We start from the raw sequence: 26602 nt of genomic DNA, 5'->3' as shown, positions 1-26602 counted from the left end.
CTTTGTGAATAATGAGCTAATAATGCAAGGCTGGGTTCCTGAGCTGATGTCCCTCTTTAAACCCTTTTTCCTTCAACAGTGTGGGTCCTACTCTGCCATTTTCCTTAAGAGACAGAAATACCAGAAGGTGTTGCAAAATTTGGTGTTTATTGTACTAAATGAAGTTATGCATAATATTGTTATAGACAAAAGATTCTGAAAGTTATATAAAGCATCAGTGCCAGAGGAAAAGCTCAGATGAAATACACCTTCTGTAAGTTTCAGAGGGAAGATGCTGAGGTTTTTAACGTTCAGATCTACATGTGGATTTCAAATTACAAATGATGCATTTCCTGCATTCAGAAAATCCACAGTGATCAAGTATGAGTCTATGTGAGGAGCAAACAACACAATGCCAGTGATCCTCAAGCTTGTTACTCTCTTAGAGATCATAATTTAAGCTCACATCACCTTCCCATTACCGGAGCACAGGTTGCAGGCAGCAGCATTGGTTGGCCACTGCTGCACCACCTTCTATGTGCTCTGATGCAATGGGAGTCACCAACTCTGACCCGAGGCAGCCCCCTTCAGAGCTGCACAGTGCACATTCAGAACAGTTTCCCAGGAGTGTATGGAATCTTAAGACAGGAAAACGCTTAATGCTGCCAGTGACCGAATTCACAGGTTTTAAATGGTTTTGGAGGAAAGATCACGAATTTAGGTAGTGTTCAAAGGGCAAAACACATGACATAAACCTAGTATAACGCAAAACTCTGCTACACAATCCTTCCAAAGGGCAGTTAGAACTAAGCTGAACAAGGCATTAGTAATGCTAACAGTGCTGTGCAATACATCTCCCTGGTTATTAAGTACATTTGTTGCCTGAAGACTTAAGCCTTGGAAAACTAGGGGGGAATTCCCTTTGTTAGGGAAATAAATGTGCATGAAGTAGAGTTAAAAAAAAAAAGTTTAATGAGCTGATAAATCAAAATCAAACTTTGAGTATCAACTTTTATACTATATTAAAATCATATTAAATATTCAGCAAGTATAAATGTGCAAGAAAAATGAGAAACAAGCCCTACTGCATGTTTATACAAAAGGATCAGAAACCATGCTGCTTGTCTTACCAGAAATTATATTTAGAAGGCTAAAATAACTTTTATATATATAAATCAAATCAATCTATGAATGTAACAAGAGATAGGAACAGTATATAAATATGGTATCTTTAAATATTTACATATATATGGAAACTAGTCAAAGTGGTGCTATAAGAACGAAATGTCTGTTATAAAAGTGAGATTACAAATCTTGCATACCTCCATCTGCGTTACACTGTTAGTTTTAAACCTGCATCTTCCGTGAACTAATCATTAACTTTTAAATCATCATTGCATAGAATTACTTGAAAAAATATTACCTAATTCTGCATTCCACCTCACAGTAAAAACTATCAGGAGGATGATACAAAAATAAGAGCTCTGAGAGCAGTAGCCAGCTGTGCTGCCCTTCAGAGCTTAGTCTCTGACTTCTTGCCCTTAGGAATAAGGAAGACATTGCCATCTCTGGTTTGCTGCAGAGAATATTCATTAGGAGAGTAAGACTTGCCATCTTCATCACGGAGCATGCTGAAGACCTCAAGGTATAAGGTGGTCAGCTGCTTTTTCATTTGACGAAGGCTCTTGTCGTGCTCTCCTTTCTCCTTAAGCAATTTCTCTTTCTCATCCTTCAGGTTATTCAAGTCTTGCTCCAGTCCCACTATGTTTTCCAGTTTTCTTTTACGGCAGTTCTGAGCAGCCACTTTGTTCTTGCCTCTTCTGCGTATATCTCGGATGAGCGCAAGTTGGGCTTCACTGAACTGCTCCTTAGACATCATTTTATTGAAGTCATCAACAGGGAGATTGATGATTTTTTCTACAGGAAAAGGGATCTGCAGAGCCTTTGCTCTTTGCTCATCTCGTGTGAGATGAGCTTCGAGGCGGCTTGAAGATTTATCCTTTGTGAAGGGAGCTTTGGGGTGGCCAGGGCTGGCAGGGGGTTCCTTCTTTTTTGTGTTCGTACCCTGCAAACTTGGTGTTTCAGTGCTTGGCCCCATGGAAGAGAACACTTGATCCTTGAACTGCAGCGAGTACATGCTAGCATTGCTCTGCGGCACACTTCCAGGACCGCTATCCATGTCTTCCATTTCAGAGTCACTATAGCCAAAAATCTTATCTCTGTAGGCAGATGATTCCACAGACTGGTCAGGCGATGCTATGCTAGAACTTGCATTCAATGAAATACCTGAGTCAGAATCATTGCATTCTGGTCCAGTTCCTGAGTGATTGCTGTTAAAAGCTTTACACAGTGAGAAATCAGAAAGATCAATAGGTTCACTTAGAATCTCTGCAAGTGATTGTCTGACAGTGTTTGTCATTGCTGTGTCACCGTTTGCCTTTGTGTCGATAAAGGTGGTGTAGAAATCCTCACAGAAATCAGAGTTGGAGGGGGACATGTCATTTAAAGAGCTTACGCTCAGCTGGCTGGTGTCTTCTGCTGGTAAAATGCCAGAAAAGGGCCCCTCAATGCTATCCAGGAACTCTGGACCACAGTTAACGTCCTTCCTCATTGTGGGTAATGAGCTGTAGTAATTGTAGTTGTGCATCTCTGTTGACTTGGTTTCAGGGCTTGTGATTGTGCTTACCTCAGCCAGGTTATCATTTTCAATGTTAAGACACTGCATGGGAAATGCAAAAGAGAAGTTGAGCAACACATCTCCAATCAATAAAGCCTTTTTCTATAACCCACAAACACTAAAGACTCTAGCAGTCAATATGCACTTAACACGAGTCTTACAACATTGCTACAACCTAAGTGACTACAACACACTTTTACTAAGGGGGGGCTTACTACGAAGAAGATTAGATACCTAAGCAAGAGCATGAAGCAATGCATTCTGGACAAAGCTAGTTAGATTCAGAGAGCAGAGCCTCTCAAACTCCTGGCAAGATGCTTAAGAGACCCATGCCAACACTGAATGGATGCTGCATGGAGCCCTCCTGTTCTGGTAAACTGCTCATGGGGATCCCGGAGCTGCCAGTCTGAACGTCTCACAAGCACCACTGCTGGGAATGGCAGGAGTGTAGTCAATGTAAAGTTACTGAAATAGACTTTATGAGCATTTCTAGCAAACAATCACTTTTAGCACTCTTAATTTCATGCTATATATGATAGAATTCCTCAAAGAGCAAGATTCTTTCAGGATGTACTGAAAGAGGCAGCTGCTCAGTGCAGAGAAACGTTAACTCTCAATGAAGTAAAGAGAGCACTAACACGAAGCCTTGCAAACATTAACTCACCACACACAATTTTAGTTAGGCTGACTAACAGTGAGCACCCAAGACTGTTGCTGTGATGGGCTTTCACTGGCTACAAGACCCATGTTCTATCCAAAGGGGTGGCAGTTTCTGCACTGAAGCTGACATAAGAGGTCCCACTGTCCCTGAAGAATTAGGCCATTACCAAAATGATTCTGCTTCTCTTAAGGGACCACACACTGGTTATTTAACCAGAGATTGTCCAAGGCTTAAGCTAAGGTTTTGAAGCAAAACCTCCTTTTTTCCCCTCTCTTCAAACACAGTTTGTGAAAGGTGATGCCCTCAACTGAACTATCTCACTGCTCTCAGAATTATTCCACCACTACTCAGAATTACTGAAACAGACTAAGTCTGGTTTGGCCTCTTACTTCAGTTTCAGCATTGCTGCTGCCCCTCCACAGCCAACTGCCCTTATTACTTATGTGGGGCTTTTAAACCTACCAGAGCAGTAAGAATGGGGAAGTAGGGACACTTTGAAAAATACAAGAAATTGAAGGAAAAATGTAGAGGCCCCAAACCACTTGCTTCCAGCAAGCATTTGTTTTTCAGTGTTTTCAGTTTACAGGCATTCTACTGAGCATTCATCTCTTGTGTTAATAGCATAAAGTAGAGCTGCATCATGCTGAAACATGATGTTGTTCTGTGGTAACTCAGTCTATAGTCAAATCTAAAGAATATATAAACAGAAACATGAGGATGGGAGAAAAAAAAACCCAAAACCCTGGATGTTCTCCATAACACATAGCTCAGGAACACAGCAAAATGATTCCTTTGTTCCTTTGAAATATTTGGTTCATGTACATTACATGGTTAATTCTTCCTGAACACATATAAACAGTAGTAGTTCTTATCTTAACGAAACCTTCTCCTCAGATAAAAGTTGAATGCAACTCTAAATGATTTACACAATCATACACTGAAAAAAGAACATCGTTTACAGTAACACTCATGGAAACAATTCCTCTTGCAGCCATAATTCAGAAGTGTCCATTTTTAAGCAGCTGAAATTTAAACCAAGATCATGCTGCAATAAGCTGCATTCAGAGACAAACAGTGATTTGCTAAACATGGGGAAGTTCTGATTGGGAAGACAGACTGTGTGTCATATGGCCTTGGATAAACAACTGGTTTCCTTCCTCCTATGTGTTTTTCAATATATTCTTAAAAAATAAAGCTTAAATTGACATCCCGCAGGTGCAGGATCCAACACACAGTGATTGTGACTATCATGTTAAGATGCTACTGTACTGCCTTCTCCGAAATGCAATACTCTTGCAAAATATCACACTATTGTTTTCAGGTGCTTATCCTACCAAGCCTTTACCTGTAACTCTGTAAGGGACAATAATTCTTCCCAGACTTGATCTATGTTCTGCATGTTCTCCACATCAGTTACTGGATCTAGAACAGGCGATTCAGGTGGCTGAGTTTCATCAGAAGAGATCAAGATTTGGTCTTGATTGATCTGAGCAGGAACCAGTGACTGAAATTCAGGTGAAGAAGACTGGAATGTTTAGAAGAAAAGAAAAAAATACAAATTAACCCCCCCAAACAAAACAGTAACAAAAAGGAAACCCCTACATAAGAAGCCCCACTGAGAAAAGAACTTTGTATTATACATCAAACCGTCTGGGTCAGTGCATGGTAACAGAGCAACCAAACACACTTGACTCCCAAGAGCTGCACCAAGCTCACTGTAACAAACTGAGCACCGACATTTGCAGCAACTGGAAGGGCTGTCATCAGCTGGTGTTACACACCGAGTCCTGCCTGCAGGATTCAGCCAGCAGAAGGAACACAAGAGCACCACTCCCCTCCCTCCAGACATAGCCCTAGTTCAGGCGCACTACACTGCTCTATTCCAGCTGGAGTCAGCTTGAGGACAAAACCCAAATCATATCACAGATCAGGATTATGCTGCAAACAAATCTTAGTGAAAGACATGAGACTGAGCCCCTAGAAGACCACCCGGGAAACCGCTGCATTGAGTGTTTTTACCTCATTGTCATCTATAAATGGGAATGCTTCTGCCAAGAGCTGCATGCAGTCATCAAAGGAGAAGGCCTCTGCTTCTGGTTTTGAACTCTGTGTGGTCTGAATAGGAAAGTTATGACAAATGTTAACTGCATTTTTGAATAACTGAAGAATCTTCCATCACAGCAATGAATGCAAATTCAGTTTAGATAACCACTAACATTATGTCTTCCTGTGAATGGAGAAAGGTTTAAACATGCTCACAAGCACACATTAAGGAGTTTACCTGTGAAAAACTGACTGGAGGTTCAGTATTCTCTGGCTGAATGTGCTGAGCTGGCTGAGCAGGAACAAATTCACCTGTCTCCTCGTCTAGCTCCAGCTGAGCCAGCAGGGCTTTCTCCTGCTCTTTTTGGAGCTGCTCCTGTCTTTCCTTTTCAAGTTTCTTCTGCTTCTCGAGTTCATACTCCTTCTGTCGTTGATTAAAGTCAAAAACTTCACGCCCTGCCCCAAGGTCTATATCTTGCCTCCAAAGGATGTCAATCAAGTTCATGTCCTGTAATAGAAATGTTTTTTTAAGCAAAGGTCCTCCCCAGCAAAACTAGTTTAAAACAACAGCAAAGCTTTTCATTTCTGTATCAAACAGGCAGACTGAGGCTTATCCTCTTCATCCTACAGAATGACCTAAATAAAATATGACTCCATACGACCTTTCTGAAGTGTGTGAATTGATGGTTCAGTTGGTGTAGCCCATCCACGGGCTCACAGAAACCAGAAGTGTATTACAGTTGGTAAAGCAATGAATGAACCAGCCAGAGGATAAATACATTCTTCTTTTCCTAAGTTCAGTCACAGAAAACATGAAGGAATGAATTCTACCACACAAAAAAAGCAATTTCTATGAGAAAAGAATTGTTTTCAGATGATCTTATAAAACCGTAAGAGCTGACTCAAACCACGACAGGCTCTGTCTGAAGTAACTGCTCATAGCACTGCTGCAATATGGATTTTAAATTGTGTATGTTCCATCCTGGTATTAAATATTAATCAAAGATCAGCAGGACAGAGGAAAACCTGGTCTCAAAGTCACCAACTGACATAACACTGCAGCACTAAACACAATTATTAAGAATATTACTACAAAATTGCAATTTAAAGCTTAGTCTAAGTTGATGTTTTTAAGTGCAGTTGGTTTGGAGCAGCTGAGTATAAACCAGGGGGCAACAGTCTCAGATATTGTTCATCAATTGGCCCCTGGCTCATCATCAGACAGCTGTCAAAGACCTAGGTTTCTTGGCAACTGGCTGCCCCTTGTACCTGTAGTGCTTCAGAAGACAAATTAAACTCTGATATTTAGGGAAAACAGACCAGTTAATGTTATTTGATTTAGCTACAACTTATTTTGATTTGTTTCATAAGGGGTTTTTTGGGGGGGAGATGATTATTAGATTGTTCAGTAATTGCTTGCATCAGGGCAGGGGGAAGAAGTTAGTGAATTGGTTTGGGTTTTCACTGTTCAAATACTCCATATTTAAGTGCTGAGGGCTGCACTATTTTCTTCTGTGAAGAACCCCTAACACTCAAACCCCATCAGTTTGGCTGTCAGCTGACAAAGAATTTTCATACTTAGCAGCCACATTTGTCAGATGGGTAAAAGCCAACAATTCCTGGCTGGTGCCCAACAGTTTTGACTTTATGGCATGTTTCATTAGTCTTAAAATTGCCCTTTAGTGGCAGCACACACAAATAAAATCCAGTGTTGGGCATCCATCAGGCTAGCACAATACAAATGACACACTCAACACTACTTTCATTTACACAGAACTTTACCGCTCCCGTTAGCAGTTCTATACCTGAGATACATTTATTCTGTCATCAAATTAAAACGTTCCCTTATTTCTGGAGTGTATTTTTAAGCAGAGAAGCAAAGTAACCTGAACACTCAGTTCATTGATCAGTTACCTCCATGCAACAGTTACAGAAAAAAGCTTTAGGGCAAGTCCCCATTTGAACAAACCAATTCAGCATCCTCATTTCTTTGTTAAAACTTCTGTACCATTAGCACCCATATTTACACATGGCATGAACTACTTCTACCAATTACTAAAAAAACCTTACTTTTCTCTAAGATCAGGCAGTTACATAAAATATCTGTGTGTAACACATTGCAGGCATTCCCAAATCCAAGACAAACTTAACATATCTTGCTGGGAGAGACCGAACTCAGCTTTAATGGCCAGCAATGAAGAAACTGAAATAACTACAGTGGCTGCCCAAGACAATGTTTGGTCCTTCCAGCTTGGCAGGGTAAAACGAACTAATTAAGTTCTGCAGTAATTGGAGCTCCTGCAATATGGCAGAACTTCATTATGGGCCAGTAGTTTACCAGCTGCTCACTGTCTCCTTCTGCAGCAGATTCGGAACTCTTTCCTAGTCTCAGAGCATTTGCAATATGTTCTGGATGAAACTGCAGGATCTGGATTTTAGGGCTCACTTCTGAATTATTCATTTACACGGCACCATTAAAAACATGGCTCCAAAGATATTTTCTGTGTGTATAACGCACGAGGCTGTGAATTAGCAGAGCTGTTTTCCTCCCTGAATTGCAACATACAACAGCACAGAAATAGCAGAACTGGTGCTCAGTTTCAGTTTAAGCCACAAAACACAAATGTGATCAAGAAAAAAGAGATACAGATGGCATGACATCTTTTCCTTAAGAAGAAGAAACAGGTAGCCTTAGTGCCCAGGCACTGCTGGTAAGTCTGCTACACTACTGGCTATATCCATCATCAAGGTAAGTAGCTTTGGGTGCTGCCTCATATGTGGGATGAGAGACCTCCAAAGGCACCAGCTGGCCAAAAGCCCCCATATCTGCGGCTATGCACCACCACCTCTGTGTGTGCAGCTATCCCTTCAGCAAGCAGGATTCATTTTTGGATCAATGTGCTCGCCTGGTTTTCAGGGTTTTTCAGGATCTTGGACTATTTCTTGCTGAGAAATGACAGCACCGATTGGCTCAAGTCATCACTTTCCAAAGGTGCCATATTTCACCCAGCATCTTATCTCTGGCAAAGGGCTGAGCTCTGCTAAACAGTGCTGTGCTCTACACCCCAGAGAGATGCTTGCTGGGAGCACCTTTCTTTTATTTAGTTGTGCTGGTGGCACTTAAAACCAAACGAGGGTTTGGGTTTTGGGGGTTTGTTTGTGGTTGGTTTAGTTTTTTAATTATCATGATACAATTGGAAAAGAGCCCTCCTATTTTCAGTCAGAAAAGTTGTGCATAAATACAGCAATAACAAGTAATTACTCTTCAGAATGAATGGGTTGCATGGAGGAAGTGTTCTGTTCTAGTATATGATATCATCAAAGAGCACACTGATGTAAATATCAACCTGCCACACACTTGCGTATAACTTCAGCCAGTGCTGTTAGTAACACTGTCCTTTTCTGGGCTTTAATCCAAAGCCCAGGTCAAAGTTAATGGACCCAACACTGCCCAGTGATTCACTAAAGAGTGAATCACAACCCCAGCATGAGGTGATGGCAAGGAAATAAAAAATAAGATTGCAGTCTAAAGCAAGTATTTTGGAGTTTTGCTCCTCAGCCTCCCCACAGCCTTCCTCTTTGTCTGCCTTGTTGAACCCCATCACACACATACACAAAGGTATCCACACAGGCAGGCACTCTACTTCATGTTTATCAATGGAGCATTTTTTCTCTTCCACTGTAAAAGCATCACAAAAATAACTGTATTTGATGCTTGCAGTGTTCAACTAAAGCTATTAGAAGGTATTTTACCTCTTGCCTGTGCAATAGCTACCCTCCGATTTGCAGATGCCTCAACCAGATGTGCTGGTCTCAGATTCATTTGGAGGGACAAGTGAGCACGGATTGGTACCCGAGCTGGTGCACGTGCACTGAGAACCCTGTGAAAGACTCATCTGACCAAGGGTTGGCTGCTGCCCTTTGGAGCCCCACTAACCACTTCCCTTAACATCAGACGTATTTACTGTAAAGGCGCCAGCCTCATGTGACTGAGTCCACAAGCGCCCGTTTGTTCTTTCCTCCGTTGTGCAATGCCTTGGATTGCATCAGAGGAAATGATGGCTCTGGCAGCACAGGAAGAGCCTCCCCTGCAGTAGGAAGGACTGTGCCTGGAAAGGAATGCAGCCGCGATGCTTCCCCTTGTCTAGAGCTCAGCTCTATCCCACTCAACACCAACACCTATTTTGAGGGGAAATACATTACAGTATTTAATGTATCACCATTGCCAAACACTTACAGCTTCTGGGAAAGTGAATATGCTTTTAATATTCCTCCCAAGCAGGGAAGCAGTGATTTGGTTTTGTTTATAATGTTTTCTTCACAACTTTGTAAACAGAGAAAGAACTCCTCTCACAGAGGACACGCTCTGCTTTCCCATGATGCATGTAAGCAGGAGGCGTCTTGTACTCGTGGGTTGACTTTTTTGTTAATTTAGTGATGTGCTCTTCCAACCACACTGATGGCTTAGTTTGGACATATAAAGGCACTTTTAATAAGATAAACATAAATGTTAAACAATTCACATTATGGCACCATCTGGCCCCCAATGGAAATTTTCATGTTTAGATTTACATATGAGCATTTGCCATCTGGGCAGAGTCTGTTATACATTTTATGAGAAAAACTCTGACTACATTGTAAAGTTTGACAATTAACTCTTATTGCTTCTAAACAAACATATTTGCAGTATAGTAAACAAAGGAAAGAGATTCTGGTTTTCATGTTATTCTCATAGATGGACTTTTGGGGCTTCAAACAAAATGCTCATCTTTCATTTCATCCCCATTTGAGTTATCGACTGGTTTTGGTCTTGATTGGAAGACATTTACAGGTAGCCCTGGTAAACTGGAAACATCCAGCAACCTAAGTGTCAGCAGAGAAACAATCTGCTATCTCAGCCAGTGCTTTCAGCCCATTATTAGCTATCCCTTAATACAGAGCACAACGTGGCCTTTGCAGATTTGCTTCATAAAACTCATGCCTTTTGCAACATTAACTGGGATAAAACTAGCAGAATCTCTCACCAGACAAGGATTTGGTTTTCTTTCACATAATCCATTAGCACCTAACTCCAAGAAGATTCACATGCCAGCATGAATAAATCAGAGAGCAACAGAATCAATGCCTACTGCATCCAGCAGGGAGCTCAGACCAGCACCCCACAAGAAGCAGAACACTCCCATAGTTTACTCACGGAAAGTATCATAGAGCATCCCCCAATTCCTATTTGTTTTCCAGGAAGAGAAAGGAATGAACAAAAAAAAACTTTACATTTTTGCTTTACCCAAATGAACAGCAAAAAATAAAAATAAAAAATACCCCAAACACCACAACCAAAACACATGGGAAGTGAGGAACAAGGCCCTGAGATAATCCAAGGCAAGAATGAAAGGGAGGAGATCAAGTAACAAAGTAAGTGCAAGAGGAGCTGGAAGCATCTTGCCACTTAAGAAAAGCACGGGCTGTGGACACAACAGCTGAGTATCTTCCCCGCATTATCCTCAGGAGGAGCTGATTTTGTTCAAGTAGGCTTTAAGAATGGTTTGTAAGTCATTGCATGTATTTCACATGATCCCTGAAATCTAGTGGTTTGTTTTCTAAATCCTTTTCAAGGTAAGTTACTTGTTTAATTACAACTCATCATGACAGAAGAACTCCAGGACGCACAAACCTCACGTTTCAGAGGAATCACAGATAGTTTTAACATTTAAAAGCAATTACATTTTGAAAGCTGACTCACATTTTAAACCCCTTAGAACTGGAAATGGAAGAACAAAAGTTAGCTCAAGAATGTGGAAGGGACAGTAAGGACATGAAAAATTTGAAGAAGCAGCAGCTCTTATGGGATAATGGGGAAAAAAGAATGGCAAAGCTATTCACAGTGGAGGGCAGAGGTGTACAGTAGCAATTTTAGACGGCTTTAGGATTTGGAAGAGTGACAGAACAGACAGCTGTCCAACAAAGCCACGTGAGAGCAACCTGTGACTAATGCACAAGGTCAAATCCCTGCCTTCCCTGTGGAGCTGCCTACTGCCCCACATTTTTCACAAGCACCTTCCAGGCAACCCTGGAGGAAACAGGGGGCTCAGGTGGGTGTGAGGGGTTACCTCTCTCTTCTCTCTTTCATATCTGTGCCACTTACTGCTGGTGTGACTGGACTGACACTGAACTTGACTTGGCCTTGGCTCTGTACCAGCCTGCTTCTGCTTCTTCATGGCCATTTACTCTTCCTGGCCCTTAAGAGCCTCTGGATGCCTGGTATCTTGGTCAGCAAACTTCTCAAGCCTCGGCAGGCTAACTTACCCAAACAAGGACTCTAATCGGGTTGGAAAGCTATAACCTTAAAGAACTGATGTTACTAGAGAATTTCCACTCCATGTCTATATAAACATCCTGACCATGTGTCTCAGGATGTTCTTATGCCCCAGTGAAGACACATGAGATAAGTTCAGTCCCCAAAATCTGTTCGCAGGGAAATTCAATTTTCTTACTGAAGAAAGCTCTAGAATGCTTTGACAGACCAGGAACAGAAGTCATCCTGGTATTTCATTAGCTAAAAATGTTTAGCCTCTGTTTTCTCCTAACATATATCTCATACTTCAGACTGTACCTCCCTGTATTCCAGCTGGCTCTCCTAATACATGCCAAACTGTCAGGACCTACTCCGATAAATTAAATTAGCTGAAACCCTCTTTGCCTGGATTGTCCAGTGTTCTTAAAGCTTCACTATAGGGCTTGTCTGGGCATGATTCTGATACAGATGGGGAGAGGCTCTACTTGAAGGACAGTCTTTCTTCCCCTACAAGGGCAATTCTGGACACTAGTCACCCACTTTCCCACCCCTCACTCCAGAAATAACTCCTCTGAGAAGTGGCTGATTTATGTATTTCACCTGAAGCATCATCTTCCAGGAATGGTATTAACAAAGGCTACCACTGTAAGATCTGTGCAGCTTCCAACATGATGTTCCCATGTACACCCTATGGCAAGTAAGCTTTCCAAACTGCCAGGGAAAACACATACCTCACATATTCTCCAACAATCATGAAAAGACAGAATTCTTTAAGCCTGAAGAATGTAAAATGAACGAGGGTGTAACTGGAAAAAAACAGCTGTTGTAAGCTTTTTATGGTCATTAACATACTAACTTCAGTTCAACTCCAAAAGCCACAAAACCCTAACAGTAGAGCAAGGCCACAGCCAGTGAAGAAAAACACCCTCACCAGAAAGACAACAAAGAAAAGGGGAACAAGGGACATAAAGAAGTTTACTCACTCTAACAACAGTTTTCTCTTTCTGCAAAACCCAGTCCCTGCCACTCCTTGAAACACTGAAGGTGTACCAGAGCCTTGCATCACTCCCTTCCAGCCTGGGGCACAGAAGCAGGAGTGACAGTCTCCTCTCTGTCTCATTAATGTCCGGAGTCAAAGAGATTAATTAAAAAAAATATATATATTCTATTAAATATATATATATGTATGTATATTAAATATATGTGTGTGTATATATACATCTTTTTCTCTCCACATTTGGTCTGCCTTAGGGTGACCATTTCTGGCACAACAGATCAAGGGATTCTTGCTCAGTGCTGCAGATCTTTTTGCAGAAGATTGTTTTGTGCTCTCTCTCAGACACCCTAGAAGCAGCTGTGTTTTACTTAATTGCTTGACCAATCCATATTTTAGAAGGTAGCTTCAAAATAACAGAGCTCAGTATAGAGCAAGTGGTTTCCAGGGTCTGAATGGTCCCGGGACTGATCCTGCCTCAACACCTTAAAATAAAATAGGAAGAAAAAAGCCCAACCCCACCATCTCATTTGCATGGCTTATGGAAAGCAAGATCTTAAATCTGACACAGATAATTTTCTTTGTACAATATCTAATTTATCAAAAGTTATTCTCTAGTATTGATGGCCAGACCAGTCATGCATTGTAACTGCTCCCAGTTCCCCTATTTCTGCCTTAGCCTTAGCCTAAAGGAAGGACAGTGAGGTCTAACGTTGCAAGCTGCTGCTGCTGAATTTCTCTAGAATACATTTAACTCTGCCCGTACTTTTACAACCACTACCCCAGCTGCTAAGCAAAAGTCAGAAATGGCTATGGGTGTCATCCTGCTTCTTCAAACTTAGTCCTCAATCTCTCGACATCCCAGAGCACTTTCTGGACCATCAGTAGCTAAAGCAGCAAATCCTAGGTGTTTTCAGAGTTTGGCTGTTTCAGTTCAACAAGTTCAGTTCTTCCCTTTTTGGTCTTAATTATATTGTATTACAGTAAACTTCACTTCTCCACAGCGTATTTGGCTGGTATGGAAGTGTTGTGGCCCCTTCTACTCAAACTCCAAATCCCTCTTTCGGCTTTACAGAGCCCTTGACTTGCTACTACTTTACTCTGTCCTGAGTCAGCAGCATTACAAAATGATTAAGTCAATAAGCACACAAAGTTAGCATGTATTCAAGTTAAAATCTATTACATAAGTTGCATAATGACATTGGGAGGTTAGCAAAAATAGGGGATTGTTTTCTGAAAGAGTGGGTTAGTCAGTCTGTTTGGTTTTTACATGCTTGATACATCAACAAAACTCTGCTGTGTTGCCTCAGCAAGTAAACCAAGGGATTCTGTTGTGGCTGACTCTCTAGCTGTTGTCTAATCACCACATAACTCCATTTTCAGAAGCATTCAAATAACAGCCATCTCGGAGAGAAATCTACCTCATTTCAGAAAAAGCTGGTCCCACTGGCTTTGTTGGTGCTTGGGGTTTATTTTCCCCCTCCCGAGTTAGAACGTCATCATAAGAAAATGATTATTAATTGCAATTTGTCATTTATACAACAAAAAATGCTTACCCTACATGTAAGCAAGTAATATAAGAAAATACACAGCATCTGAAAATCCTGATGAACTTTAAACCATAGGAATACAAAAGCCTTTGTGTCCCAGTTAATTTCATATATTGAATCTACAGTACTTGGAAAACAATTACCTGTTAAATCATTATCTTCAAGCTATCTTGCTGTACCCAGTCAGGCATGTGCTGTGTGTGGACACTGCCACAGGCTACTCATTAGTTTATCTGCAAGAGGATTTGTTTGTAATAATGGCTCAGTCATCTGGGAAACATGATCCAGTCAAATTGCAGCACACTCCTATGTCCACTGAGACAAATCAGGAAGCAAGAAAGAATGAACATAGAAACAGAGAAAAGAACCTAACCTGTCAATAGCACATTTATTAAGTTGTATTAACCTTGGGTTATAACCTCTTGGTCAGTATTTTGATTTATAGAATCACAGGTTGGAAATGGAAAGGATCTTGAGATCATCTAGTTCCAACTTCCCTGCCATGGGCAGGGATGTCTCACACTAAACCACATCCCCCAGGGCTCTGTCCAACCTAGCCTTGAACCAGGTTTCATCAGATATTTTTGATTACATACTTTCTGGAAAAGGGTCTTTCAAACCAATCATGCAAACAGTACGCCTGTGGTTCAGAATATTCTCCAGGATTATGTAGAACCTTGGTTGTACTACACATTTTCACTGCACTGGGATCTTACTGCAAAGCCCCCACTTCTAGCTGTCATTTCAATGGTGGCTGGGCAGTTATGGGGACAGACACCAGACAGGTCATTACAGCTGCACTATAGCCTGGATGTGGCAGCAGCATGCTCTAGTATCACAAAGAAGCATGTCTCACCGAGTTTCACTTCACTGATCTCATAAGCAACTTACTTTGTTGCTCATGGGCCGAACTACAATGGCAAGCAATTGCAATACGTGAGAGTTAGAAAGCAGTGAGGTTCATGACAGCACACATCCATCAGCCCGCCTTCAGAAACAGACATCTATTCCATAAGGCTGCATCACAGAAATTCTTCTGCACTTCCAAGCTGAGCTAACAAAGAGCAAGGATGCTTGCAGACTCTGAGAACTTGCTACCCAAACACCTCACCAGCCTAGAAGCACTATTGTAAGACTGAAGGTTTAAGAATACAGGTACATTGCAGGGAATAGCTTACTCCAGAGGTGGTCAGCTGTGACATGCTCAGTACACATCAGCCTGCCTCTGGTAGATTACACAGGTGCCTACTGACCACTGCAGCCTGCGGGGCCCAGTGTTAAGTACCTTTATGGATCAGAGTCTGTAATTTCTGTGCACTTTTCACATACAGATAGTGCTGGGAATTTAGAGTCAGTGTACACTTTTGACTAAGTAAGTAGGGCCACATTTTACTTATTCTCTTTCTAGTGTTCAACTTCAAATACACTTGGAAAGGTTATTTAGTTTCTACAAGGGGAAAGAAAAAGGCCAAACATACACTGCTATTCAGCAGCTCACCACTGGACAACACGGGATAGTAACAGATTTGAGGAACGGAGTGTGGCAAATTTTCCCTGTGGTGACACTATTTTTCCAAACAAAGAATTCATGGTTAAATAGTTTATTTGCCACCATGCACAGCCTTCATTAGTGACATACTGCAGAAAGGCTTCACTAAATAATACCACTCAACTGCACACGAGTAAACAAAAGTGATCTAAATTTACACAAAACAGAAATTGTTATTTAATTTGCACAAAAGAAGTTAGTATAGCTTTTCCTCTTCCCCCGGCCACACCAGGATGTATTATGAGTTGTTTATCCACAGAATAAGGCAAGGATAGATTTTACTCATTTTTCACATATTTCTCAGCAAAAAAACAATCCTCTAAAAGTCATCAACCCCCATAAAGGTTTCAGGAAGTTCTTCCACTTGAAAATCCTGCAAAGTCAAACAACTAAACCAGAAAGCTCAAAAAAGAGCCTATGTGTCAGGCACCCACAGGCCAACTTACTGGTTTTATACATGGCAACAGCTTTTACTTAAAAAAGGTAAATACGTGGAGGAACTGAACAAACCTGTGTACAAAACCTAAAGCTTTGTTTGTGTGCTGCAGTCTAACCCTCGCTTTTAAAAGTCCTGTGTTGTATTCAATTTACCTATTCTGAAAGCAAGGGAAGCTAATTCATCTTCCAAGGCATGGACCAGAGTAGGTGAATGGCTTTATACCTCTTACCAAATGATATAAAGCAGTAATTCTTTATATCCACAAAAGAGCAACGAAACCCCCATCCTCAACCATCAGTAACTGTGCCCATCTCTCCATTCAAATCAAGAGCCTCTACTGCCCACTGCTTTCCTGGGGCTTCCATGTTTATCCCCCTGGAGTACACATGAGGCTCACAGCATCGCAGGGATGCCCCTTTCAGCCTTCTGATTAAATAGGTAGCTGTACCTAAGTTCAAAGGTAAAGGCTGATCCCTCATGTGTGTCCTCTTACACATTCTACGAGGACCTATGATGGCCAAAACAAGACTGTTTGCCACAAATAATAAATATGTCAATATACCTCTTCCAGCCATAAACAGCAAGCATACACCAGGCATGTTAATATGGGTAACATATAATACAGTACACTGTATTTAAAGACTGTTTCCAAAAGCAGCATTTACAATTGATTTTTCAGTAGAAGACATTACAGAAGATTTGATTGCTTTCAAGATGCAATTAGAATAAATTTGTTGAGCAAAAATGGTTATGATCATCACTTACAAAACAAGAAAATACAGAATGCAAGGAAAATGCTCCCTTTGGATCTTGAGCAGTTTTCTGCCTTTGACCAAAACACTTCCTTATGCATCAATAAGAACGTGGGGGGAAGGGGGGAAGGGAAATCACATTAAAGCAAATTACCAGTAAAAATTGTAAGATGCTAAAATTCCTCTATACCACAGTTAATTCAGACAATAAAAGACATCTTGTTAGGGTAACTCATTACTTACAGAGTCAGCTATGAACTGCTGTCATTACTGCTTTCATTTTATAAGACCTTGCTCATCATCTCTGCCACATACACATACTATTTACCAAAAACTCGCATCCCAAGCTTAATTTTGAATTTAAAATAATTCTGTAGCTCTGAACTCAGTATGAGTTTATCAGGACAATTTAAAGCACTCTATTAACAGTTTCATTTTTAAGAGGCTTCCATTCATTTTGCTAGCAAAAGAAACTTCAAGAGATTAGAAATGTTTGGAGAAGTTCACATTGGTTATCAGCTGAGCAGGGATTCCTGGGACTGGGAGATCCTGAAGTGGCAGATGATACAGGATCACAAATTAGGCTGGAAAGCATCCCACAGAACTACAAAATTCCACTGAATTTATACTAGTTGAAGAGTTGACCTGATAATACTCTAGTTCAGATATTAAAACCAAATGAGAAAGCACAGTATCAGAAATCATGGTGCTGTAATTCTCCCTGTTGTGGCACACACAGCTATGAGGCACCTAAACATGATGTGCATTGCCACAGCCAAATATGCAATGTAAATAATTTCAAAGAGCAGCTGTTAGGAGTGATAACTTAGTGTAATACAAAAAAACCCAGAACTATCTTACTACAATCATTTTGGTTACTGAAGTGCTTCAACTCTCATCCTTACATATCTTAAATCCTATTTGTTTCAAAAGTTTACTCAGGTTTGATTTACAAATATCGGTAGGGCAATCTTCCAAAATTCCATGGCTGACACAGATCTGCTCAAGCCCCATCTACTACTGGGGAAAAAAAAAAAGCAAATACAATTCAACATTACAAAACAGAAAACATGCCTGCGTATCTCAGGTCAAACAATTCACAGAAGATTGCATCAGGGTCTATAGTACGTTTCTTCCAAGGACACTTAATGACTGCATTATCTGCTCCGGTGCATATGTATCAGTTACTACAACTGTGATGGCGGTGAAGACAAGTGTTAGTGTAACAAGCTGGGACAGAATCCTCCCATTGACACATCCTGGATCACTGCTGCTGCTAAAGTCTCCACGTTCTCCTTCCAGCCATGAAGCTTCTGAAAAACTGGTACCCATCTGAGTTGAGCTGCACCAGCCTTTTGAGCTGCCCAACTATGCCTGCCACTCTTCTGCCCCTTGTTTTATTTGCCCAGGGGATTGTGGAACATCTGATCACATAACTGCACGCAAACTGGAAATACCCTGGGGTTAAGGACAACATTCAGCCTTCTCATCCAACAGCATGTAACACAAGCAAACAGCTCCTGAAGACAGGAAGGCGAAATCACAGAGCCCAGGTTTAGGTGGCACACCACACAAATGCCAGCTGCAACGGTGACCAAGACAGACCATCTTATATGGGGAGCAGGCAGCATTCAGAGAGGCAGACCTGCACTGACCACGTGCTGCCTGGGAATTCTGAATGGGGGATCTTCCAGCAGCCCAAGCAGCACAAGAACTTCTCCACTCTAATTATAGCAGTAAGTAGGGAGGTACTAGTTTTATCACAACGGTTCAAACAAACCAACCAACCAACCCCCCCAGGATTTTTCTATCACAGCTCCATATGGCTGAATGGCAGTGATGATCTGAGCAGGAAGCAAACCAAAGTCACAGCATCTTGTCACATAACTCAACTGTAGAAAACTCACTGTTTCAACATTTAGTGAGCATTAATTCCAAACACAGCAAACAGGCACGCCCTTAACCATAAAACAAACCTCTTCTTAAAGGCAGGCTATCTCTTTCTGAGTCAATTTCTCAAGTATGCAAACTTTGTTTTGCAAACAGTCTCCGAGAGTGGATTTTTTTTTCACTTACAAGAGGCAGCATGTAAAACCAATGCAGCAAGCAGCAATAAAACTGGAATTGCAAGACAGAGGTGGGGGGTAAGGAGGGAAAATTGGATATCTTTATATTTCATAGTCATACAGAAGATACTTCCTTAAAAGGTTTGAAAGAGGTCATTTCAAACTGGTCTTACATAACTTGTTGCTGTAACATCAAACTTAAAATAGGGAAGAGAAAGCAAAGTTACTTTAATTGCACATATATATATATATGGGCTCATACTAATATTGCAGAAGTTGAACTAAAAGTCTTAAGATTCTGCAAGACAAGTACAAGGTTGGGTGGTCTCAACTCCCTCAGTACTGTAATAGCATCAAGAACAAAGACATAATCCTTGAAATGCTTTATTTTAGCTGTAAAGATGTAATTCAAAGCACCTCCAAAAAAAAAACCTAGCTAAAAATAAACACTATTTTAGATTCCTTCTTCCCAGTAGAAAAAAAATGCAGCTAATCAGACCAAAATCAGAAATTTAAATGGATGAAAAATGAAAATGAAAAACTCCAACCAGACCTGTATTCTATAAAATGCTCCCACCTGGGTGTTATTTCTAAGCTATTCCCATTCTATTACAGCCTTGCCAATTAGTACTTCTGCTAGGGATTAGTAATATACCACTGAGCAGCAGTTACATTCTGCTGGTAAAACAATGCTAGCTTAGAGTTATTCACATCTTAACTCCTATTAGCTTTCCAGTTATCTCCATGATCAACATATAGAAATACTTAATTCTTTTGAAGTATTAAAGTAGAAATTAAGAGCTAAACACAAAGTCTGCGTATCAACACATAACATTCAAAAATCAATGTGTCAGTTAAAGAAAACGAAGCAAATACTTCACCAAGAAGTCAAAATGGCTCAAGACAGAAAATAGAAGATGCTTCACAAGGCGAAGACAAACCCTCTTCTCCACAGCAGTTCAAACAATTAAACATTTTTATCTTTACTTGATGCTGTTAGAGACTGATTGGTTATCCAAATTAATATTTAATTTAAACATATGGTTCTGAAGAGACTCTGCTTCTATTTGAAACAGGCACAGTTGGACTATGCACATCTAGGTAAAACTAAGCTAATATTAAAACAAGATATTCTCCTGTGGAAAGTATTTGTTTCCTTATTCTAAAAGGTGGCAAAGAAAAATTAAGAAAAACAAAAAAGTCTTGAGACAGCTGTTCCTGTGCTTCAGTACTGTGCTGCACAGAGTACCAATACTGTTCTTGTACTGCAGAAAGAGTTTAAGCACTATATGATCAGCAAACTTCATGCTACTGCCAACTCATATGTGACTGTTACCAGCTTTGCTTTTCCTCTACAGAAAGCAGTTATTGGGTAGGAAAGATATAGCATATAATGCCTATCTTAAATTGAAACGTATTTGCCGGTATCTGTTTCAGATAAGCCTGCCATGGTTTAAAGCAGTTTTGTACACCACAGATAGCATTGCTGGTTTCATTTCTTACCAGCTGGTTTAATTGTTTACCTTAATAAAACAAATATGCCATAGAAGTATTACTGTTGAGCAATCCTGAGCAGGATTTCAGTTCACTGTACATCAGTTGCCTTTGGTTAACACGCAAAGCTGCGACTTGCAACTCCTCCTACCTAACTTTCCATTGGTCTATGTAGAAACACTTGTCCAAGCAGCAGATGAGGTGTTTCCAAAACAAGCTAAACTAGATTATAACTGAAAAAGAACTACACACAATATTTTTTACCCTTCACCTAAAGCTGTATCCTGTGGCACAAAGTCCAACTTTGGTATAATAGACTGTATCAGAAAATTGAACAGGCTTTCAAGTTCACTAGGAATGTGCTACATTAAAATAATAGCTTACTTAGGGTTGGAATGAGATGGAGGCCAAGACAAACTTTAACTAGGTGATTAAACTGCAGACTTTGGAGGACTCTTTGCTGGCTGCAATTCAAGCACAGCAGCAGGAGATTAATATTTAATTCACACTGACAGGTTACTGCCCGGACTTGTACTGTACTAGCCTCAGCCAACACAATCACTGCAAATACATCACACTTTCACAAATTGGCCTAATTTTACTGAATGGTTTAGTCACCTTAAAGCTCATCTTCATCATTTTAAACTAAAAAGGGGGGGAAAATAAGGAAATAAGTAGTGTCCTAGATACAAAAAATAAAAAAAAAAATCCTTCTTTCCAATGAAGCAGACATCCAGTGTCACAGCCATAGGCACACTTGGCATCATCTACTGTCATCATCAGGACTTTCTATATTTTCTCCTTCTCCCCTAAGCTCACCCTCTTCTGGGCCTCCAATTGACTCTTTCACTCTCCTTTAAAAGCCTAATGCATTCCAAAAATATTTAGTAAAACTTGGAGAGCTTTTGCTACTTTGGGGGTTCTTGGTTCTATTGAAGGACCAAATAAAACAAACTTTAACAACTATATAGGGAAAATGATTTTACCGAGAACCTAAGTAAACAAATGCTTCACTTCAGTCCTTCCATTGCTAGTGGTCCTCAGTGACATCTCACAATGCCCAGCATATTCCACAACAGTATCTGAGATTTCTTTAATGAAATATGTTCAATATACTGCTGCTGCATTCATTTCAGTCAGGATCACAAAATCAGCAGTATCTATCAAACAGGTATTTTTCTGCTTTGCAAATTTAAGGTATAGAGCCCGAGGAAAAAAAAACAAAAGGGTATCTAGGGGCCACAATAGAGACAATCTGACACATTTTCAACAGTATCCTTGTCATTCGTGAATGTACATAACCTGCTGCATTCTTCCTCAGGGTAAGCATGAAACCAATCCTATTTTTTCAAGTAAGAAACAGAATAAAGGGACAGCGTGCCAAAATTTATATTAGCCCATGACCATTAGTGGGAAGTGTACACAAACCTTCCTAACCACCCACACAGCACCATAAAAATGTCTCAAGTTCTTTAAAGCACACGAGATCATCCAGCTGCCCTTTGCTTACACTGAATGTTCTTTTTTGTTCCAGTTTGGTGTCTTTCAAAGATTTCCCAACAAGCTTTCAAAGCCAAACTCTTCTCCAACTTTGTGAGTGCTAACCACAAACCTCAAATCAGTTTTTCAGGGGCCATTAACTTCTTGCATGTCCGTCAATTTCCAGTATATTGTAAATTCTTTGCACATTTTAAAGACAAACTACAGAACAGTGTTCATTTGATGGATATTTACTAATAATATCCAATTAGCTATTCTCCTGAAGGGACTGTCAGTCAGCTCCTATTAGTCTATACTCATTCAGCCAAGCTTACATCTACCCCCAGCTTAACTGAAAGATAAGTTTTGTGAGCTTTGAAGGAAAAAAAGCTCTTATCAGTGCAGCCTGATATCAAGGTAAGCAGAGAAGAACTAAGAGGGTCAAAATGAATGCATTTTTACTTAAGATAAAGCTTGTCCTATTCTGCTATCTACTTCTTTCAAACTTGTCCGTAATTTTAGTAGACAACATTATATTCAGAAATAGGGATGTCTTCTTATATTGAAATCTGTCTACATAGATAGATAAATAAATCTTTTTAAAGATACCTTGATCAGATATTCCTGTTCAACAGGGCTATTAAATCCCATTATCAAGAAGCAAAACCAAAAATAAGCAACTCAAAAAACAAAGACTTGTTGCCAGGTCTGAGCAGTGTGCACTTGTTTGCCTGCAGAATCTACCTGGTGTCCTTTCCAACCACAACCATTCTCTCATTCTGCCCATAAATGACAGGCCATTAGGGAATTAAAAAATAAACCCATTCACCTTACAATTGAACACAATGTGTCAAAAAAAGTATGTGTGATTCCTCATTAAAGTCCTTTAGACTGAAGGGACCTTCTCTTGGTAGAAAGCCCCTAACAGATACATTTACACAGGCACTCAAATTATTTGCTTATTTGGTTTTGCCAGTTGTTAGTTGGTTTTCCTTCAGCCTAAGTGCAACCCACACCTTCACTCTGTGTTGGAGAGTGAATGCTTTTTGTTCTCTTCTTGTTGTGAGACTCAAAACATAATAACTGGTTAGCTTGTTGAGCTGTTTTACAAGGTTGCAAGTGACCATTTCAGTAACTTCAAAATTACCAAGGAGAACAAGAGCAACTAAGAGAATATCATGGTTTCGCAAGCATGATATGAAGCATCTTGACACACTGCATTATTTTTTGTTAAGACGCTTTGATGTCTGTGTCATTAGCGTGCAATGGCAAAATCCCATTTCACCCCTGCATACAGACATGCACCCTTATTTCCAGGCAAAGAGGCACAACAAAGGACTATTTTTCCCAAGAACACTGCAGGGTTCTACATATCTCCCACAGAAGTATATAGCAGAAAACTCCGATTTTAACATTCTGGTTAATGAGTCAGATCAATCCTAGTCCTTCACATTCACCTTTACTGCTGTTATTAACTTCTAACAGGCACATAAAAGACCAAGTGTTTCTACTGTACTTGCACAAGTGCACACCATTCCCATCCCTTGGGGACTGCAAAACCTGAGGGGCTAAATGAAGACTGTGCTCCCCGTTGCTCAGTTTGAGTGAACATTTCATGGGAATGGGTATTTGAGTTTTCCATTTAATAAATACATTGAAAACCCTATGTCCAAGATGGTAATCATTTACTATCTAACAAACGCAGTGCCTTTCAGGCTAGGTCTGCAAGGGAAGAAACCAGCAGCTGCTGAGCTCAGATAGGGACACTGCAACAGGTGGCTTTGGTAGAAAGGGGCTGACAAAGTAGGCAAACAAGTAACAAAAGCTAGGTTAGCTGGTAGAGAAGCCACAGTACATTGGGCAAGAAGGTACAAAAGCAGGTGCACAGGAATCAGTCTGTCATGATTCCTGCAGAAGTAACAGCAAGACTGCCATTAGCTGGATGCTACAGGCAAAAAAGGCATTCATGGGGTGTTTACGCAGCACAGGCCAAGAGCATGATTTCTGGTGCAGTGCTTTCCAAGATACTAAGGATGCAAGGTGGAGGCCATGGCCACGCTACCTGGGGTGAAAAAAACAGATGGACCTGGCAGGGCTTTAAGTGGTCTGAGACAGAAAATGCAACAGCAAGGTATACACAACACTGCTAGAGAGATGTTACTTGTAGGAAGCAACCATGTATATATCCCAATGGATGGACAGGTAACATTAGAATAAACTATTACATAGCATATATTGTACTGACATACACTGAAAGAGCCTAAAAACTCTTGAGTCTTAAATTTGTAGTATTAGAAGAATTAAAGCAGCTCTGGATTACTTGGTTAGAGATTAAATAAGTAATGCTCCTTTAGATCTTACTTGATAAGGGTATGTTCTCCATTTAAAAGCTCAAGGAAAACATATAACTATCATATAAACTTAAAACGGGGTTCTAAATTCAGTTATTCACCCCACTCTTGTACAACTAGCTTGCCATACAGAAGTACTGGATTTCCCCAGGCTTCGCTGTACTAGAGTACAAGACATGAACACACCCAAACACCTCTCAGCCTCCACCAGATGAGCCTTAGGGGAGACCACCAAGCCTTCATCCCCTCATATACCAAAACCCCAGCGAAGCTCCTGGCTGAAACCGCCCCGGGGGGTCCCCAGCGGGCGGAGGTGAGCGCCCCGGCCGCAGACCGCACCAGCGGCACAGGCCGAGGCAGGGGTCAACCAGGTTTACACTCCCGGGGCTGTGTGTGGGAGGCCGAACCAAGGCCAGAGCCGCCCCAGGGTAGCGCATGATCGTGAACAGCCCCCGTGGGCCGGCTCCGGCAGCGCTGCAACAGAAGGGCCGCTGCGGCGGTAACTCACCGAGTGGGGAGCGGGAGGCGCCCGGGCACGCCGAGGGCAGCGGCGCGGGGCTGCGCCTGGCCGGGCAGACCCTCCGCCGGCGAGTGCCTCCCCAGCCGCTCCCTCAGGTGTCGGCTCTGCCCTTTCGCCCTCCCCGTTTCCTCCGGGCTCCTGCCCCAGCCGAGGCTGCCCGCAGCGGACGGCTCCCAGCAGCCCTGACTGACCCCTGCGCGACCGACGAGGGCTGAAGCTGCCCGTGCCCAAACCCGGCCGGGCCCGGCCCCCCCGGCAGAGCGGGACGGGAGAGGCGGGGGGGTCTACGGGGGCCTCCGAGCCCCCGCCCCGCCCCCCCGTGACTCAGCGCGTTCACAGGGGCGGAGCGGCGCCACGTGCTCCGCCGGCCGCGTGACCGCCCTCCCCGCCCCGCTCCTCGCCCGGACACCGGGCCGGGCCCTGCCGGTGGAGCCGGGCGTGCCGGGCCCCCCTTCCGGTCCCCGCCGCGCTCCCCCCGCCCCCCCCGGCCGTCGGCCGCGCTCTCACCTGGGCGGCGGGCGGCAGCTCGATCTCCATGGCGCGGGTCGAGGCACGAGAGACCGGGGTCGGCAGCTGCTGGCCCGGCACGGCCTTGTCCGATGGCTCGGGCGCTGCCTGCGGACGGAGCCGCCCCGCACCGCCCCGCGCTCCGCCCCGCCGGCGCTCAGCCACTCAGCGGAGGCGGGAGCCCGCGGACGCGGCTCGTTTACCGGCAGCGGCGCCCGGCAGTGCCGGGAACATCGCCCGCCCCCGGCTTCTGCGGCCCCGGAGGGGGATGAGGCGTCGGCAAAGGGGAACCAGCAGCAAGACTTGATGTTCCCGGGTGCTGTTGTAGTACCGCTTTATTCTGCGGTCGGAAAGAGAACCCAGCTGAATTCAGCTGAAAGGGCTCTGGAGAAACAGAAGTGGGCTGTCACAAGTTAGAAAGCCTTTGAGTACAGCTGCTGCCAGCTCCTTGCAAATGATGTTTTTATCAAGTAGAAGGTTTTGACTATTCAGTGTTAAAAAAGACCCAGCAAGCAGAAGACCCAGTTAGCACGAAATGAGTAATACACAGTGTCAGAAATCAAAATGAAAGCAAACGTGAACATAGATGCTGTCATAGTGCAACAATAGTATGCAAAAATAAGCAGCTTGCTTGGAGCCTTAGGTGGAAGAAAAAGGGAAGGACACTTTCTGGCCAGGGCAGATAAAAGAGCACTGACTATGTATTTAATTTGTGTTCCTTGCTTGATTTCTTTTCTCCTTTCCTTATCTGCACACCTTGAGCTCAGGCAGACCAGTGCTTCATTTCTGACCGTCAGGCAGCCACCCAAAAACCAGCTTAATGAAAATGCTGTATCTCTGCACTATTCCCACTGTACGCCACTGATGAATGACTTGTATGGCATTAGGCACTTCCTGAAACAAAGTATGAGCAATACTTCTGCAATATTGTTGTTTTCATTTGATTAGGCAGCCCGAAGTACCTGGAAAATGTTTTCTACTAGCATTGCATCCTTCTAATACTGAACTATATTTGGGATATAGTAACATCTCCGTATGGTATATATAGATAAATATGAGCCCACATATAATGCTTTGGTCTCCGTCTGTAAATACGAACTTTTGGTTGAGCACATAAAAACCCAAATGTTTTTCTGTTTGCTGTATTCCTTTTAGAATATATTAATTTACCTTATAAAACTTATAAAACTAGTCTATGTATATTGACACCCATTATTACAATATTACAGCTTACATGCAAATGAACAGA

General features: G+C 42.0%; 1 protein-coding gene across 2 annotated transcripts; it reads right to left on the bottom strand.

The window, feature by feature from the left end:
• Positions 1–128: 128 nt before the first annotated feature.
• On the bottom strand, positions 129–25474 carry NFE2L2 (NFE2 like bZIP transcription factor 2). 2 transcript variants are annotated; one of them, XM_034065569.1, is made up of 5 exons: positions 25354–25474; positions 5599–5868; positions 5337–5432; positions 4663–4842; positions 129–2698 (listed from the first exon to the last, which is right to left on the bottom strand). In XM_034065569.1, exons 1-5 carry the CDS (start codon positions 25381–25383, stop codon positions 1493–1495), a joined length of 1782 nt encoding a protein of 593 aa, XP_033921460.1. In that variant the 5' UTR covers positions 25384–25474; the 3' UTR covers positions 129–1492. The 2 variants fall into 2 exon arrangements, with proteins under 2 accessions (XP_033921460.1, XP_033921461.1); XM_034065570.1 differs by lacking the exon at positions 25354–25474 and adding an exon at positions 24835–25100.
• Between the last annotated feature and the right edge of the window lie 1128 nt (positions 25475–26602).

The sequence above is a fragment of the Melopsittacus undulatus genome, chromosome 8 (assembly GCF_012275295.1).
Source record: "Melopsittacus undulatus isolate bMelUnd1 chromosome 8, bMelUnd1.mat.Z, whole genome shotgun sequence".
In the NCBI taxonomy this organism is placed as follows: domain Eukaryota; kingdom Metazoa; phylum Chordata; class Aves; order Psittaciformes; family Psittaculidae; genus Melopsittacus; species Melopsittacus undulatus.
Note: the sequence above shows the minus strand (reverse complement) of the source record. Positions and strands in the feature narration are given on the sequence as shown.